The sequence below is a fragment of the Xyrauchen texanus genome, chromosome 37 (assembly GCF_025860055.1).
Source record: "Xyrauchen texanus isolate HMW12.3.18 chromosome 37, RBS_HiC_50CHRs, whole genome shotgun sequence".
In the NCBI taxonomy this organism is placed as follows: Eukaryota; Metazoa; Chordata; class Actinopteri; order Cypriniformes; family Catostomidae; genus Xyrauchen; species Xyrauchen texanus.
Window position 1 is genome coordinate 29,593,017 of NC_068312.1, and position 12,235 is coordinate 29,605,251.

General features: G+C 37.8%; 1 protein-coding gene across 2 annotated transcripts in view; it reads left to right on the forward strand.

Moving 5' to 3' along the window:
- Positions 1–12,235, forward strand: part of LOC127630699 (epidermal growth factor receptor substrate 15-like) — a 39,696-nt gene that overhangs the window by 15,039 nt on the left and 12,422 nt on the right. For both annotated transcript variants that reach the window (XM_052108413.1, XM_052108414.1), the window contains exons 13-16: positions 2,770–2,842; positions 8,958–9,119; positions 9,549–9,746; positions 10,408–10,788. In XM_052108413.1, the coding sequence (XP_051964373.1) occupies positions 2,770–2,842; positions 8,958–9,119; positions 9,549–9,746; positions 10,408–10,788 (814 nt within the window). The remainder of the gene's footprint in view (positions 1–2,769; positions 2,843–8,957; positions 9,120–9,548; positions 9,747–10,407; positions 10,789–12,235) is intronic.

Genomic DNA, 12,235 nt, shown 5'->3' on the forward strand with positions numbered 1-12,235 from the left:
ATCCACAGTGTTTACACTTTTCAGAGAAATCAACCCACAAATGGCTTACTAATTTTTTAGCTGCATATGAAACATGGAAAAAATTACCCACTTCAGCTTTAAATGTGTGTTAAATCACTTCCTGTAAGCATCGAGTCTCCAAAGGTTAACACTCCTTTTGAAGGCAGTCACTACTCGGGAGAGGGGGAGGTCTCATTTACACAAACACAGAAGGGGAAAGAGCCCCCCTAGCACTCATTTTCTTCTGCTCTCCAGACTTTGATTAAAAGCAGATACCATCACCTGTTGGCTCCCTGTACACTCACTTTCACTGGGAGATTACTTCTCACTTCCTCCTTCATGGAAAGAGTAAGTGAGAAATAATTTTGTGAGAGTCTATTTAAAATGGAGACAGCAGAAGAAAATGACCAGAAAGGATTGAAAACAGAAAGATTTGTTCATACAATGGGTTGTTATTGTACTCTAAAATGATGCGTGCAGTGCGGGATTGCCTTAAGTCTCCTAGGCAGCGAGTGGACTCAGGTGACAGGTAAGCCGAGGACACACCTTCTGTTTTAAAAACTGTTTGGACATCTTGTGCTTTGCTGTTTTTGGTTGATCCAGGCTGCTTAAAACCTACTGGGACATTTCTAGGTTTATAAAGGCCTGTTTTTAGGACTGTTGCCAAGACTTTTATTTCAAACCCCCTTTTAACCTGTACTATTCTTAGAATCCCATCTTAGTCTTCTCATTTCTTATTTTCTTCTCTTCTCTTGCTCTTTTCTCCTGGGAGTCTCTGACTCAGAGAGTGTGTGTGTGTGTGTGTGTGTGTGTGTGTGTGTGTGTGTGTGTGTGTGTGTGTGTGTGTGTGTGTGTGAGTGAGTGAGTGTGTGACTCTTGGTCAGGTTTCTCTTGTTGCTGGGAAGACTGCAGCAGTAACTCACTGTCTAAGAAAATGGGAAAAAACCTTCATAGAGCTTAATGCAGTTCAGCTTAAATGAATATTCCCAGGTTCAATACAAGTTAAACTCAATCAACAGCATTTGTGATTTGTGGCATAGCATTGATCGCCAAAAAAATATTTTCAACTTAACATGACTCTAGTGTGAAAAAATCTATAATATAACTTTATACCGATAAGTTTAGTAACTGATTTTCTCACACATTTTCTCAAATTATGTTAACATGTCTAATGTAGGTGGTATAGTTCATGTCCAAACTATAAAAATAATGTGGAACATGAAATTATGTCCCTGACAATCAGAGTTGAAGCCGTCTTATATGAAACAAAGATTTATGAGATTTATGTTAAACCATCTATAGGCAACTATCATGGTTTATTTTTAAATTATTATTATTATTATTATGTTTAAATTTACAATTGTATTTATGTAATTTGTAATGGTATTTTTCCACCTTGGTTGTTGTAGAGTGATTTTTAAGGCACTGCAAAACGTGCTGGTGGAAGTTGGAGAGAGTAAAATATTATTGAATTTGAATGATTTTGACCACTTAGTTATTTTAATTACAGTTTCATTTCATTTTAAGTGTAATTTCAGTTTAGAAATATTTTTGGCTTAATTTTTACCAATCAAATAAATTAATAAAATATTTCAAAATCAAATTGACAGGTAGAAGTGCCGATACAATCACTGTTAATATAGCCATGATTTGTGTGTCAGTAGATGATAATTATTAATTATACCTTTTACATATAATGTAAACGACACTGACTACAACCCCTGGAGTCACGAGTTTAAATCCAGGGTGTGCTGAGTGACTCCAGCCAGGTCTCCTAAGCAACCAAATTGGCCCAGTTGCTAGGGAGGGTATATTCACATGTGGTAACCTCATCGTGGTCAAGAATAAAACATTGTCATGAGTATAAATAGATTGTGACACTGTAAAAGAAATATGCTCGACAATCAAGGACATAGTAAATGCAATTTTCAATTGTTCTAATTTTTTGTGTACTACCTACCAGCTACCTTACACAACCAACTTCTTATGAATGTGCTGTCTTTGTTTATATTGCTGGTGGGTCAGGGAATGGACTATATTATTGGATACAGATGGTGGAATAAGCAGAGTAAACCACTAAATTAAATTGCACTTGATTCACTCTGTTTGTTTATGCATTCCAACCTGTCTGACAGCTACATTGACACCCAATGGGGTGAGTTTGGGGGCTGGACTTTCTGTTTATCTGACCAATGTAAGACCAGGGGAGTGTTTTGGAAACCTGTTTGAATACAATTCTTATTTTCCTTTTGGTGATGATAGTGGCACCAATTACACACTTCATTAGCTATAGGCTTCGAACAAACAATAATCTTTTTAAATTAGAGGATCAATGTGAGGCTGTGATTCATGAACAGAAACATACCTCCTTGCAAATGTGTTATTTTCATTTAATTAGACGCATACAAGAAATATAGAAAATCGTTTGCTAAATTTTAACAATTATGACCTCAAGAGTCCGAGAGATGAGTGGAAAAAATGTCTCCAATTTATTCCAGCCCCACATCCCCCATCTCTCTCTGTCTTTGTACACTTCCCACCTCATACTCTTCCTGACGTTTACAAAACCATCTGCTCATGTGCAGCTCTGACTCTCATACACTCACTCGCACACATCCTCTCTCATTCATTCACACTCATGCACAGTCCAGCAGCAGATGCAGAGATGGTGTTGGAGGGAGATGCTGTCCACTCTGCTCTTAGCGGCTGGCTGTCTGTGCCTGCTGTCGCTACTGTGATTAAATACTCTTGTCTGTGCTGGTCTTTTAGGGAGAAGGGTGCAGTGGAACAGGAAATCAAAGAGAGGGAGGAAACCATCCGACAGAGGAATAGCGAAGTCCAGGTATGAGTCATGAGCCAAAAAATTATAAATATGCAAAATACATGCAGTTTTATGTGATGATGCTGACATGACAAAGAGACTCTAATATTTAGTGACCTTTTTTATCTATGCTTGTGTATATATATATATATATGATGGAATATAACTTATTTATCCACAATTAATTAAAAGAATATAACTGGTTTGTCATATGCCAAAGCTCTTGCCGTTAACTAGAATATCATAGAGTATATTATTTTTATGAATGATATTAAGGTTGATACATTTGAATAATACAACTAAAATGTACAAGTAATGACCAAATATCGTTCAATTTATCGGCCTGGCTGATATATCAATATATCATTAGATAGTACTAAATTATCTATCTAATTTATTATTAGTACTAAAAATCATTTGTCATCAGATATTCATTTGAATATTGAAGGAATTTGTGTTTTGAAGTTTTTTTTATCTGAATTATTTAAATCTTTTATATTAAATGTTCAAAGGCTGCGGGCTGTCTTTTAAAGCTTTTTTTTTTTTTATTGACTGCTTTGTACGTCATCATGTCTAGAGTTTATTGGATCGATAAAGGGCCAGGAAAAGGAAAACAGAAGCCAGCTGTTTTAGAAAGCTCCCTGCCTTCTATCTGTTGTCTCTTCCCTGTAGTTTTTCTTTCCTCTCTGCACATCATGGATCTATTCTGTCCTCTCTGACTGTCAACAGAGTTGAAACAAGTTCAAGGTCTGTGTGTCTGCAGTGGCTTGCTGTCTCATAAATTTAGAGTTTTTCATTTCCGAAGTGATTTAAGCTTCTCTCACACTCACACACACACACACACACACTCTCACTCTCTCACACTCGCCCACTGTGATGATTACATTTCCTGAAGATTTTGCTGAGAATTAGGCATTTTTGTAGACCTGAATTAGATCCTTCAATGGGTATAGATTGTGTTCAGGTTAGTGTGCCATCACTGGTATGAAAATATATTGACAGATAGCTAATGTGATGAAAGCGTGTGTGTGTGTGTAAGCATACAGGAGAAGGCAATCCTATGTGTGTGAATAGATAGTAGATGGAGATCCACGAACAGGTATATTGATAGCACAGCTTCTTGTTCTCTCTAGGGTTCTCCTTTGCCGTCATTATACAGCTCCATTTATCTTCCTGATTTTCGGTTTTCTTTAGTTTTCTCACCTGAAAATGTCACTAGAGATTGACTGATAGTGGAAAAGGTGATAACCGATTAATCAGCTGCTAGTTTTTAAAATTAATTTCTAGAATGTTAAAAAAATTCTCAGTCTTTCCTTTCATGATAGTCACAGACAGAGGTAAAAATAATCCAAAATGAAATCCCAGATTCAGTTTGTGCATAAAAAATCCTACTACTAACCAGAAAAAATTATATGAAAATTTGGCTGCATAATGCATGACTTAACTGTAAGCTTAACTATAAACTTTGATTGAACACGTTAATTTGGTACGAATAATTATATAAAACATAACATGCTCAACAAATGAATGCAGTGCAATTCCGAATGCAGGAATCTCGAGACAAGATTTAAGTTTCAAACTGCGTTTAACTTGACACGGTCACCTAAAAACACGTTTTATGACCTGACTCAACCAAAGCACTCTAAAACGTCGACCTTTTTTAATGTCCTTAAAAAAGCCCTTATATGTAAATAAATATATTTCCTTCTAAAGCCACTTTTTCTTATCAATGCTTTACTTGTCTACCACAAAAATGTAATTAATTTTAATTATCTGAATTATTATTATTTTTAAACAATATAATATTTATAGTTATTTAAATTATTTGTTCATTATAGGCTATATTGAAATGTTGTTATTTAAGGGGTTACTCAGCAAATATTTATATATGTGATTAATTGCAATTAAACTAATTGCAATATCATGTAATTAACCTGAATTAACTTGTATAAAAAAAGGCCTATTAACTTTTAAAGGGAGAAGAAAATGCCTCCCATATCTTTTGTTTATGTGAAAGGTTGTGCGTCCAATCAAACAGTTTTTTGCTAATTCATCTGTTACTTGGTAGGAGCGGGCCAAATTGGACAGATGCCAAAGTGGACAGGTTGAAAACTGCATGTACTTTTTAACAATGGATAAACATGGAGAGCATGAATTCAAGAGACATTTAGAAACAAAAATTGTCATGGCAAAGGGGTCATGACAGGGGGAATTAGATTTTCCTTGATATTTTCAAATTCTATTTTCACGTTCATTTTACTATAAAACATTTCAGAGACAATGACAATGAGATGATAATAAGTCATTTCAGAACTCTCAACTTCCTCACTTCAAAAAGAGCATTTGTTGAAATCAAGCTGCCAAAATGACTCGTTCTCTACTTCCTCCACATTGTGATGTCACATTGTGGTAGACAAAAAACGCTTTCGCAACAACACAAAGCCTAATTTACCTAATCACTTCCGTAGCCCTGCCCAGTAGCGGTGAGCAATGAGATGGCAATGAGAGCAGGTCAGTCAAGAGCAGAGAGCCAATCAGAACAGTGGGCGTTTATTGTCAGGTCTTAAAGGACAAGCAGCACCAAAACCGAGAATTTCTGACAGTGTCAGAATGAGAGTGGAAAATTATTGTTTTACAAATACTGTATGTGACTGTTTTTTTACTTTTACTGATAAAAAAAAAGGCATGTTATGACCCCTTTAATAATTATGTATATTTTTGGGCCTGTGCAGTGTTTTTAAAGGGATAGTTCGCCCAAAAAGGAAAATTCTGTTACCATTTACTTACCTTTATTTTGTTCCAGACACGTATGACTCTCATCTGTGAAACACAAAAGAGGATATTAGGCAGAATGTTAGCCTCCGTCACCATTCACATTCATTGCATGGGGAAAAAAAGATGCAATAAGAGGGAATGGTAACTGTGAATAGTGTTTCCTTTTATATTCCACAAGAGACCGTCTTAAGGGTTTGGAACAACATGAGGGTGAGTAAATGATGACAGACTATCTCTTTAAGCCTTGCCCTTTGAAACTCTCAGAAACAAAGTCCTGATTAACAGTCTCACTTATGCAAAAGTGGAGCATTAAGAGGATGAAAGATCAATAGTGTAAGCTATCAGAGATAAAGGCTTCTCGTAAATTATGAATGTAATCAATATTTATTTGGGCTTTTAAAAGATTAGCATTGAAACACACAGCCCTGGTAGGCAGCTCCAGGCACTGGATAATTAAACAAGATAGAATGTGCTTAGAGTTTTAGTTCAAGCTCTCGTCTGTGCTTAAATTCTGCGATGATGAATAGATTCTATTTTGGGGGCTGCCAGCTCCCACCACAGCCTCTGATTGGACAAGGAGACATTTGTGCATTAGAAGGTTTCCATCTTCAACATGAACCGTTACTGTACTTAGTTCTGCTGCTGTATTTCTTTTATTTTTAGGGCACACATACACAGTCACTCACAAATGGCAAATATTCTCATGGCACCTCAAGGGGAATAAAAGTGGAAATTACAGTTTTATGGTTTTAGTTTTGTTTTTTGTCAGCAGTGTATATTGTGGTGGGTGCTTGGAGATTTGATTATTTTGTTTTATTTCCTTTGAGAACTGATTAATTTTTTAGTCATCTCAATATGCCTCTTTTCAATAGTTTGAAACTGTTTCCCAGCTTGTTTCTTTCCGTAATGATTTGATGTTCTCTTCACTTCTGTGAGGGAAGTGAAATTTGCTTTAATGTTGTAAGGCATTATTCCTTTGCTTGAGGACGTTAATGATATTATTAGACTGAGCCATTGTGCTGCTTGTATGGCCTCATTTCTGTTTGTTTCTACTGACAGGTGCATCATTATAACTGCTTTAAAACACACTTTCACTCACTTTTATTCTTGCACCCTACTGCTCCATTTTCGTAAATGCCCTAGGCGCAGTGCACCGTCTTCTAGAATTTTTGTGAGAGCGCTAATTCTAAGCGCAATTTTTGTGCCAGCACAAAGTGCAAGTGGCCATAGGTGGTTGCACTATCTGTGGGTGTATTTGCACAAACAGTTGGTGTATAGTATGTTACTGGAGTAGTTCACCCAAAAATTAATATTCTCTCATCATTTACTCACCCTCATGCCATCCCAGATGTGTGTGATATTTCAGCTCTGTTGGTCATAACAATGCAAATGAATGGTGACCAGAATTCTGAAGGTCCAAAAAGGACATAAAGGCAGCGTAAAAGTAATCCATAAGATTCTGGTATTTAAATCCATATTTCTAGGTGTGGGTGAGAAACAGATGGATATTTAAGTAATTTTTTTACTATAAATCTCCACCGTTGACCATCCCCAACCAGTAGATGGCTGAATGTGGAAGTAAAAGTAGAGATTTACAGAAAAAAAGGTCTTAAATATTGATCTGTTTCTCACACACATCCATCAGATCACTTCAGAAGATATGGAGTTAACCACTGGAGTCTTATGGATTACTTTGTTAATTTGCCTTTATCTCCTTTTTTGGACCTTTTGAGTTCTGGTTACCATTCACTTGCATTGTGAGGACCTAGAGAAAATGCTCAAAGACGTTTCAGAAGTATGTCTGTTTTCAGCGCAAAGTCTAAATTCAGTTATTGCATTTTCAATTTGGAGATTCCACCAGCAGGTGGTAATACAGTTCATATCCAAACTCTTAAAATACAGTGGAAGATCAAATTATTACCTTGTCAATCACTGTTGTCGCTGTTTTATAAAAAACTAAAAAAAAACCAATATGTGTAAAACCCTCTAGAGGTCATGGTTTGTTTTTCAATTATTGTTATTATTATTTTATATAATGTTTTGAAAAAGTATTTGCCCCTTCCTGATTTCTTCTATTTTTGTGTTTTTATCAACTAAATTGTTTTAGGCAACCTAAGAACCTCAGTCTTTCACAATGCTGTGGTGGAATTTTGAGAAGGGCTTTAGTTCAGCCACATTGTAGGGTTTTCGAGCATGAACTGCCCATTTAAGGGCCTGCCACAGCATCTCAATCGTGTTCAAGTCACAACTTTGACTAGTCCACTCCAGAACATTAATTTCTTCTGAGCCATTCAGAGGTGGAATTACTCCTATGCTTTGGATCATTTCTTGCTGCATAATCCAGTTGCGTTTGAGCCTCAGCTCACAGACTTATGACCGGATGTTCTCCTGCAGTTCCTTGGATGTTGTCCTTGGCTTTTTTGTGACTTCCTGGATGAGTCGTCATTGTGCTCTTGGATGAATTTTGGAAGGTCAGCCACTTCTGGGAATGGGTCACTACTGTGCTAAGATTTCTCCATTTGTAGATAGCGGCTCCCTCTGTGGTTCTTTGGAGTCCCAGAGCATTTGAAATCACTTTGTTACCCTTCCCAGACTTATGTATTTCAATCACCTTTTTCCTAATTTCTGTAATTTCTTTTGACCTTGGCATAGTGTGCTACTGGGTGAGACCTTTTAGCCAACTACATGCTGCTGAAAAAGTTCTATTTAGGTGTTGATTTGATTGAACAGGGCTGGCAGTTATCAGGTCTGGGTGTGTCTAGTCCAGCTGAACCCCATTATGAATGCAGTTTTGTAGATTTGGGGATTTAGTAACTAAGGCCCAAATTATTTTTTTCCATGCATTTAAATGGAGCATCACTGCCATATAAATATGCCTTTCAATCAACAAGGACATAGTTAATGCACAAAAGAACATCAGACATATTTCTATTCTTCTGATTCATTGGATACAGCCCATTTTACACTTCCAACTTCTAATGAATGGGCTGTCTTCGTTTCTTTAGCTGGTGCTTGACAGGGAATGGACTAAATTATAATATGTAGACAATTCAATAACCGGAGAAGCACCGGAGAACTAAATTGCACTTGACCCAGCCCATTAGCGCTTTGCACATGCAAATTTGGCCAAACCCACTTACGCCTAGACTTTGCGGATACTTGCACGAAAATGGCAAAACTTAATTGCCATGCCCATTAACTTTGTGCATATGAATTATCACTTAGCGCTCTTAAAATAGTGCCCATAATGTAATATAAGACATGCGTCAAGGGCTGTATGAGCTCTTCGCACGTTTGTTAATGTAGATTAATTCGTGTTCATTAATAGGCCAGTTAAGATGTGTTGAACTCTCTCTCTCAGGACCTGCAGGAGGAGGTGCAGAAGGGGTCGGAGGAGCTGGGCCGTATGCAGGCAGAGCGACAGGAGGTACAAGAGAAGCTGGAGAGGCTGGATGAGCAGAAACGCTCTCTAGAGGAGCAGCTCGGACTACTACAGCAACAGTGCAGCCAGGAGAGCCAAATGGTATGAGAGAAATGAGACTTGTGTGTGAAAATGGGAGAGAAAGAGATGGACTAATGAGAATGAAAAATAATGAGAGTGAAGAAAAAGAGAAACTTGGATCAATCGAATGTTTTGTGTTAGCCCACATTTCTATGCAGAAATAGCTTGCCACCCTTGCACCTTCACGCACTAGTTTCAGTGTTCTGTTATTTGGGACGCACTAATCCTAATCTCGCATGTTGTTTAGGATGGATACTATGCAAATTGTAATGCAGCCACAGAGAGAAAACAAGACAATGAAGAGAGAGGGAGAATTCTCGCCATTTCATATATTCATTCCATTTAAATGCATACAAGTGCCAGTATTCTCACTGCAGTCATTTAATGATCTGAAGCAAACTGATCTCCTTTTTGTTCTCTTTTATTTCTCACTTGTCTGTGTGCATTCAGATCCAGTCATTACAGGCAGAGCACTCAGAGCAGGAGCAGAGAATCTGTGACTACGAGGAGGAGCTATGCAGGGCCCGGGAAGAGTTGCTCCATCTGCAGGACAAGACACGCCGGCTAGGAGAGAAAGTCCAATCTGCCCGTGATCAACTCTGCCCCCTAGAGGATGCTGTAAAAGAATCTCACACACAGATTGCTCAGGTTAGTTGCCCCTGTTTTCAACCTATTGGCTGTCTATGGGAGATTAAGGCATTGCATGTTTTAAATCACAAGTCAGACCAACAGACCTAGATGATGTGATTTCTAGCTTGTCTTTGTATAGCATGTACTTTATACACGTTAATCACACCACAATTGGCCTTGGCATTGTGCGCATGCGTGAAGTCTCAGATTGCATGACCGATGGTCATGTTTTGTGTGCACTTCTGCGCGCACTTCCGCGTCATCAGGTGTTTGCACTGTCCCGTGAGCAAGACCGACAATGAGCAAAAGCCAATGAAATATAGAGAGAGAGCAAGAGGAGAGCAATGCATATCTTTCTGCAGATTTTTTGTTCTGTGCAATAAACTGGCGCAAACCCTTCTTTCATGTTGTTTGTTGACATGTTATCTTGAATAAACTCTCCCGTTGCTATGTGCATGAGTTTGTGAATTTCGTTATGGTATCTTTAAAGGGATTGCTGTCCCACAGCTGAATCTGATTCCTTCCAAGGTTTTTCTCTCTCTACTACCTAAACATCTTGCGTAACTTGCCACAGTTGCCTGCAAAGCTATTTCTTAAGTAGTATGTATTGTCAAAAGTGCTAAACAAGTAAAACTGCCTTGACTTGAATCTGTCACATGGTGTGTGGGGTTTACTGTAGGAACAGGAGCGATTGGCAGAACTCAAAACAGAGGAGAGAGAAGTGATGGCACGGCTCACCTGGAAGGTTCTAGAGGAGCCAGTGCTCGTCAATGGAACAGTGCCCTCTGAGCACCCAGAGAAACTGCAGTGGCTTCAACCTACACCACAGCCAGCAGAGAAACCTAAAGAGGACAAATGGCAGATTGAGGAGGAACAGACGTCCGTGGACGAGCCGCAGGAGCTCAGAGTCACCGAGGAGCAGCCCACATCAGAAGCGGAAGAGACTTCCACCAGCACAGAGGAGAAGGAGCCTAAAGCTGATCTTTTTTCCATCGACCTTTTCACAAGTGCAGTCTCCACTGTCAACTCTACTGCTATGGCCTGGCCACATGGCAACATGGTATGACATCTCTTCCTGTTATAGCTTATTTATAAGGTCTTGCTTCATTTAAATTAATGATACACTGTTTTCAGTATAAAATTGTATTGTGATTTGTGGAAGTGTTTGTATGTATTGCCTCATCATTTGATGTGCTGAAATACATTTTTACACAAAACTGGATAAAAAAAAAAAAAAAAAGTAAAATACTGTAACATTCATTTCTGAAATAACTGGACAGCGCTCTCTGAATTAAACAAACAAAGCAGAGAGTCGACAACATCGTAGCATGCTGTGCCCTGCAAAGGTAAACACAGTAACTACAACACTGAAACTGAGAAAGTGAAAATAAATGAGTTCATCTTCTCCCATTTTACTGTCTTAATCTACCGCTCTCTATTTTTCCATTTTGAAGTCATTCAAACTTAATAGTGTTTTTTTTTTCTTTTGATCTTGGAGCAAATGGTTAAGTGAAAATAATATTTGCTGTTATCTCCCATTCCTTGCTGTTGAAGTTTACCCTGCAAATGTTTACCGCCATGTTCCAAAACAGGAATCTGTAAAAGCTCTATTCTTGAACCCATAACCGTGAGTAAGCAATGCTAAGGAATAGGTTAAAGGAATAGTCCACCCAAATATTAAAATTCTTTCATTATGTACTTACCGTCATGCCATCCCAGATGTGTATGACTTTCTTTCCTTTGCAGAGCACAAAGATTTTTAGAAAAATATTTCAGCTCTATTGGTCCATACAATGCAAGTGAATGTGTGCCAAAATGTTGAAGCTTAAAATAATCACATAAATCAGCATATAAGTAATCACAAGACTCCAGTGGTTAAATCAGTATCTACAGAAGTGATGTGATATGGGGGCCTGGGTAGCTCAGAGAGTATTGATGCTGACAACCACCAGTAGTTGAATGGAGAAAGACCAAAATCTAAAATGTTGGTCAAGATTACAATCAAAGAACGTACTTAAATACATCAAATCTGACAATACTGGAATTATAAATGTGATTCTTTACCTATTATACTAAAGAACACAATTTTCCAAGCTTGTATAGCTAATACGCATGCACAATCTAAAGTTGATTGTCATCTGTATCTAAAAGGTGATTGGCTCTTTTAACTGTAAGGCGGGACTTCCTTTCTACATCCGTTGAGCGCTCAGAGCTCAACACAACTCAACTTGACACACTAGGGGCAGGGAATTTATGGACATTTGTGAATAATCAGTAAGATTCCTAAAGAATGAGTTTAGTGCAGTATGATGCATGTTTTATGTCTCACATTAACACAGATCTCAGCTTGTTTTGGTTATGTAGCCTAAATAAAGAATATAGAATACAGTTGCCCTAAATATAATCGTGATGACGACAACAAGGGAAAGAATTGACAAATAATAATTTGTCACAATCATGCAGCCCTAATGCAAATGTACCAGATAGTATGCACAACAGTATATACT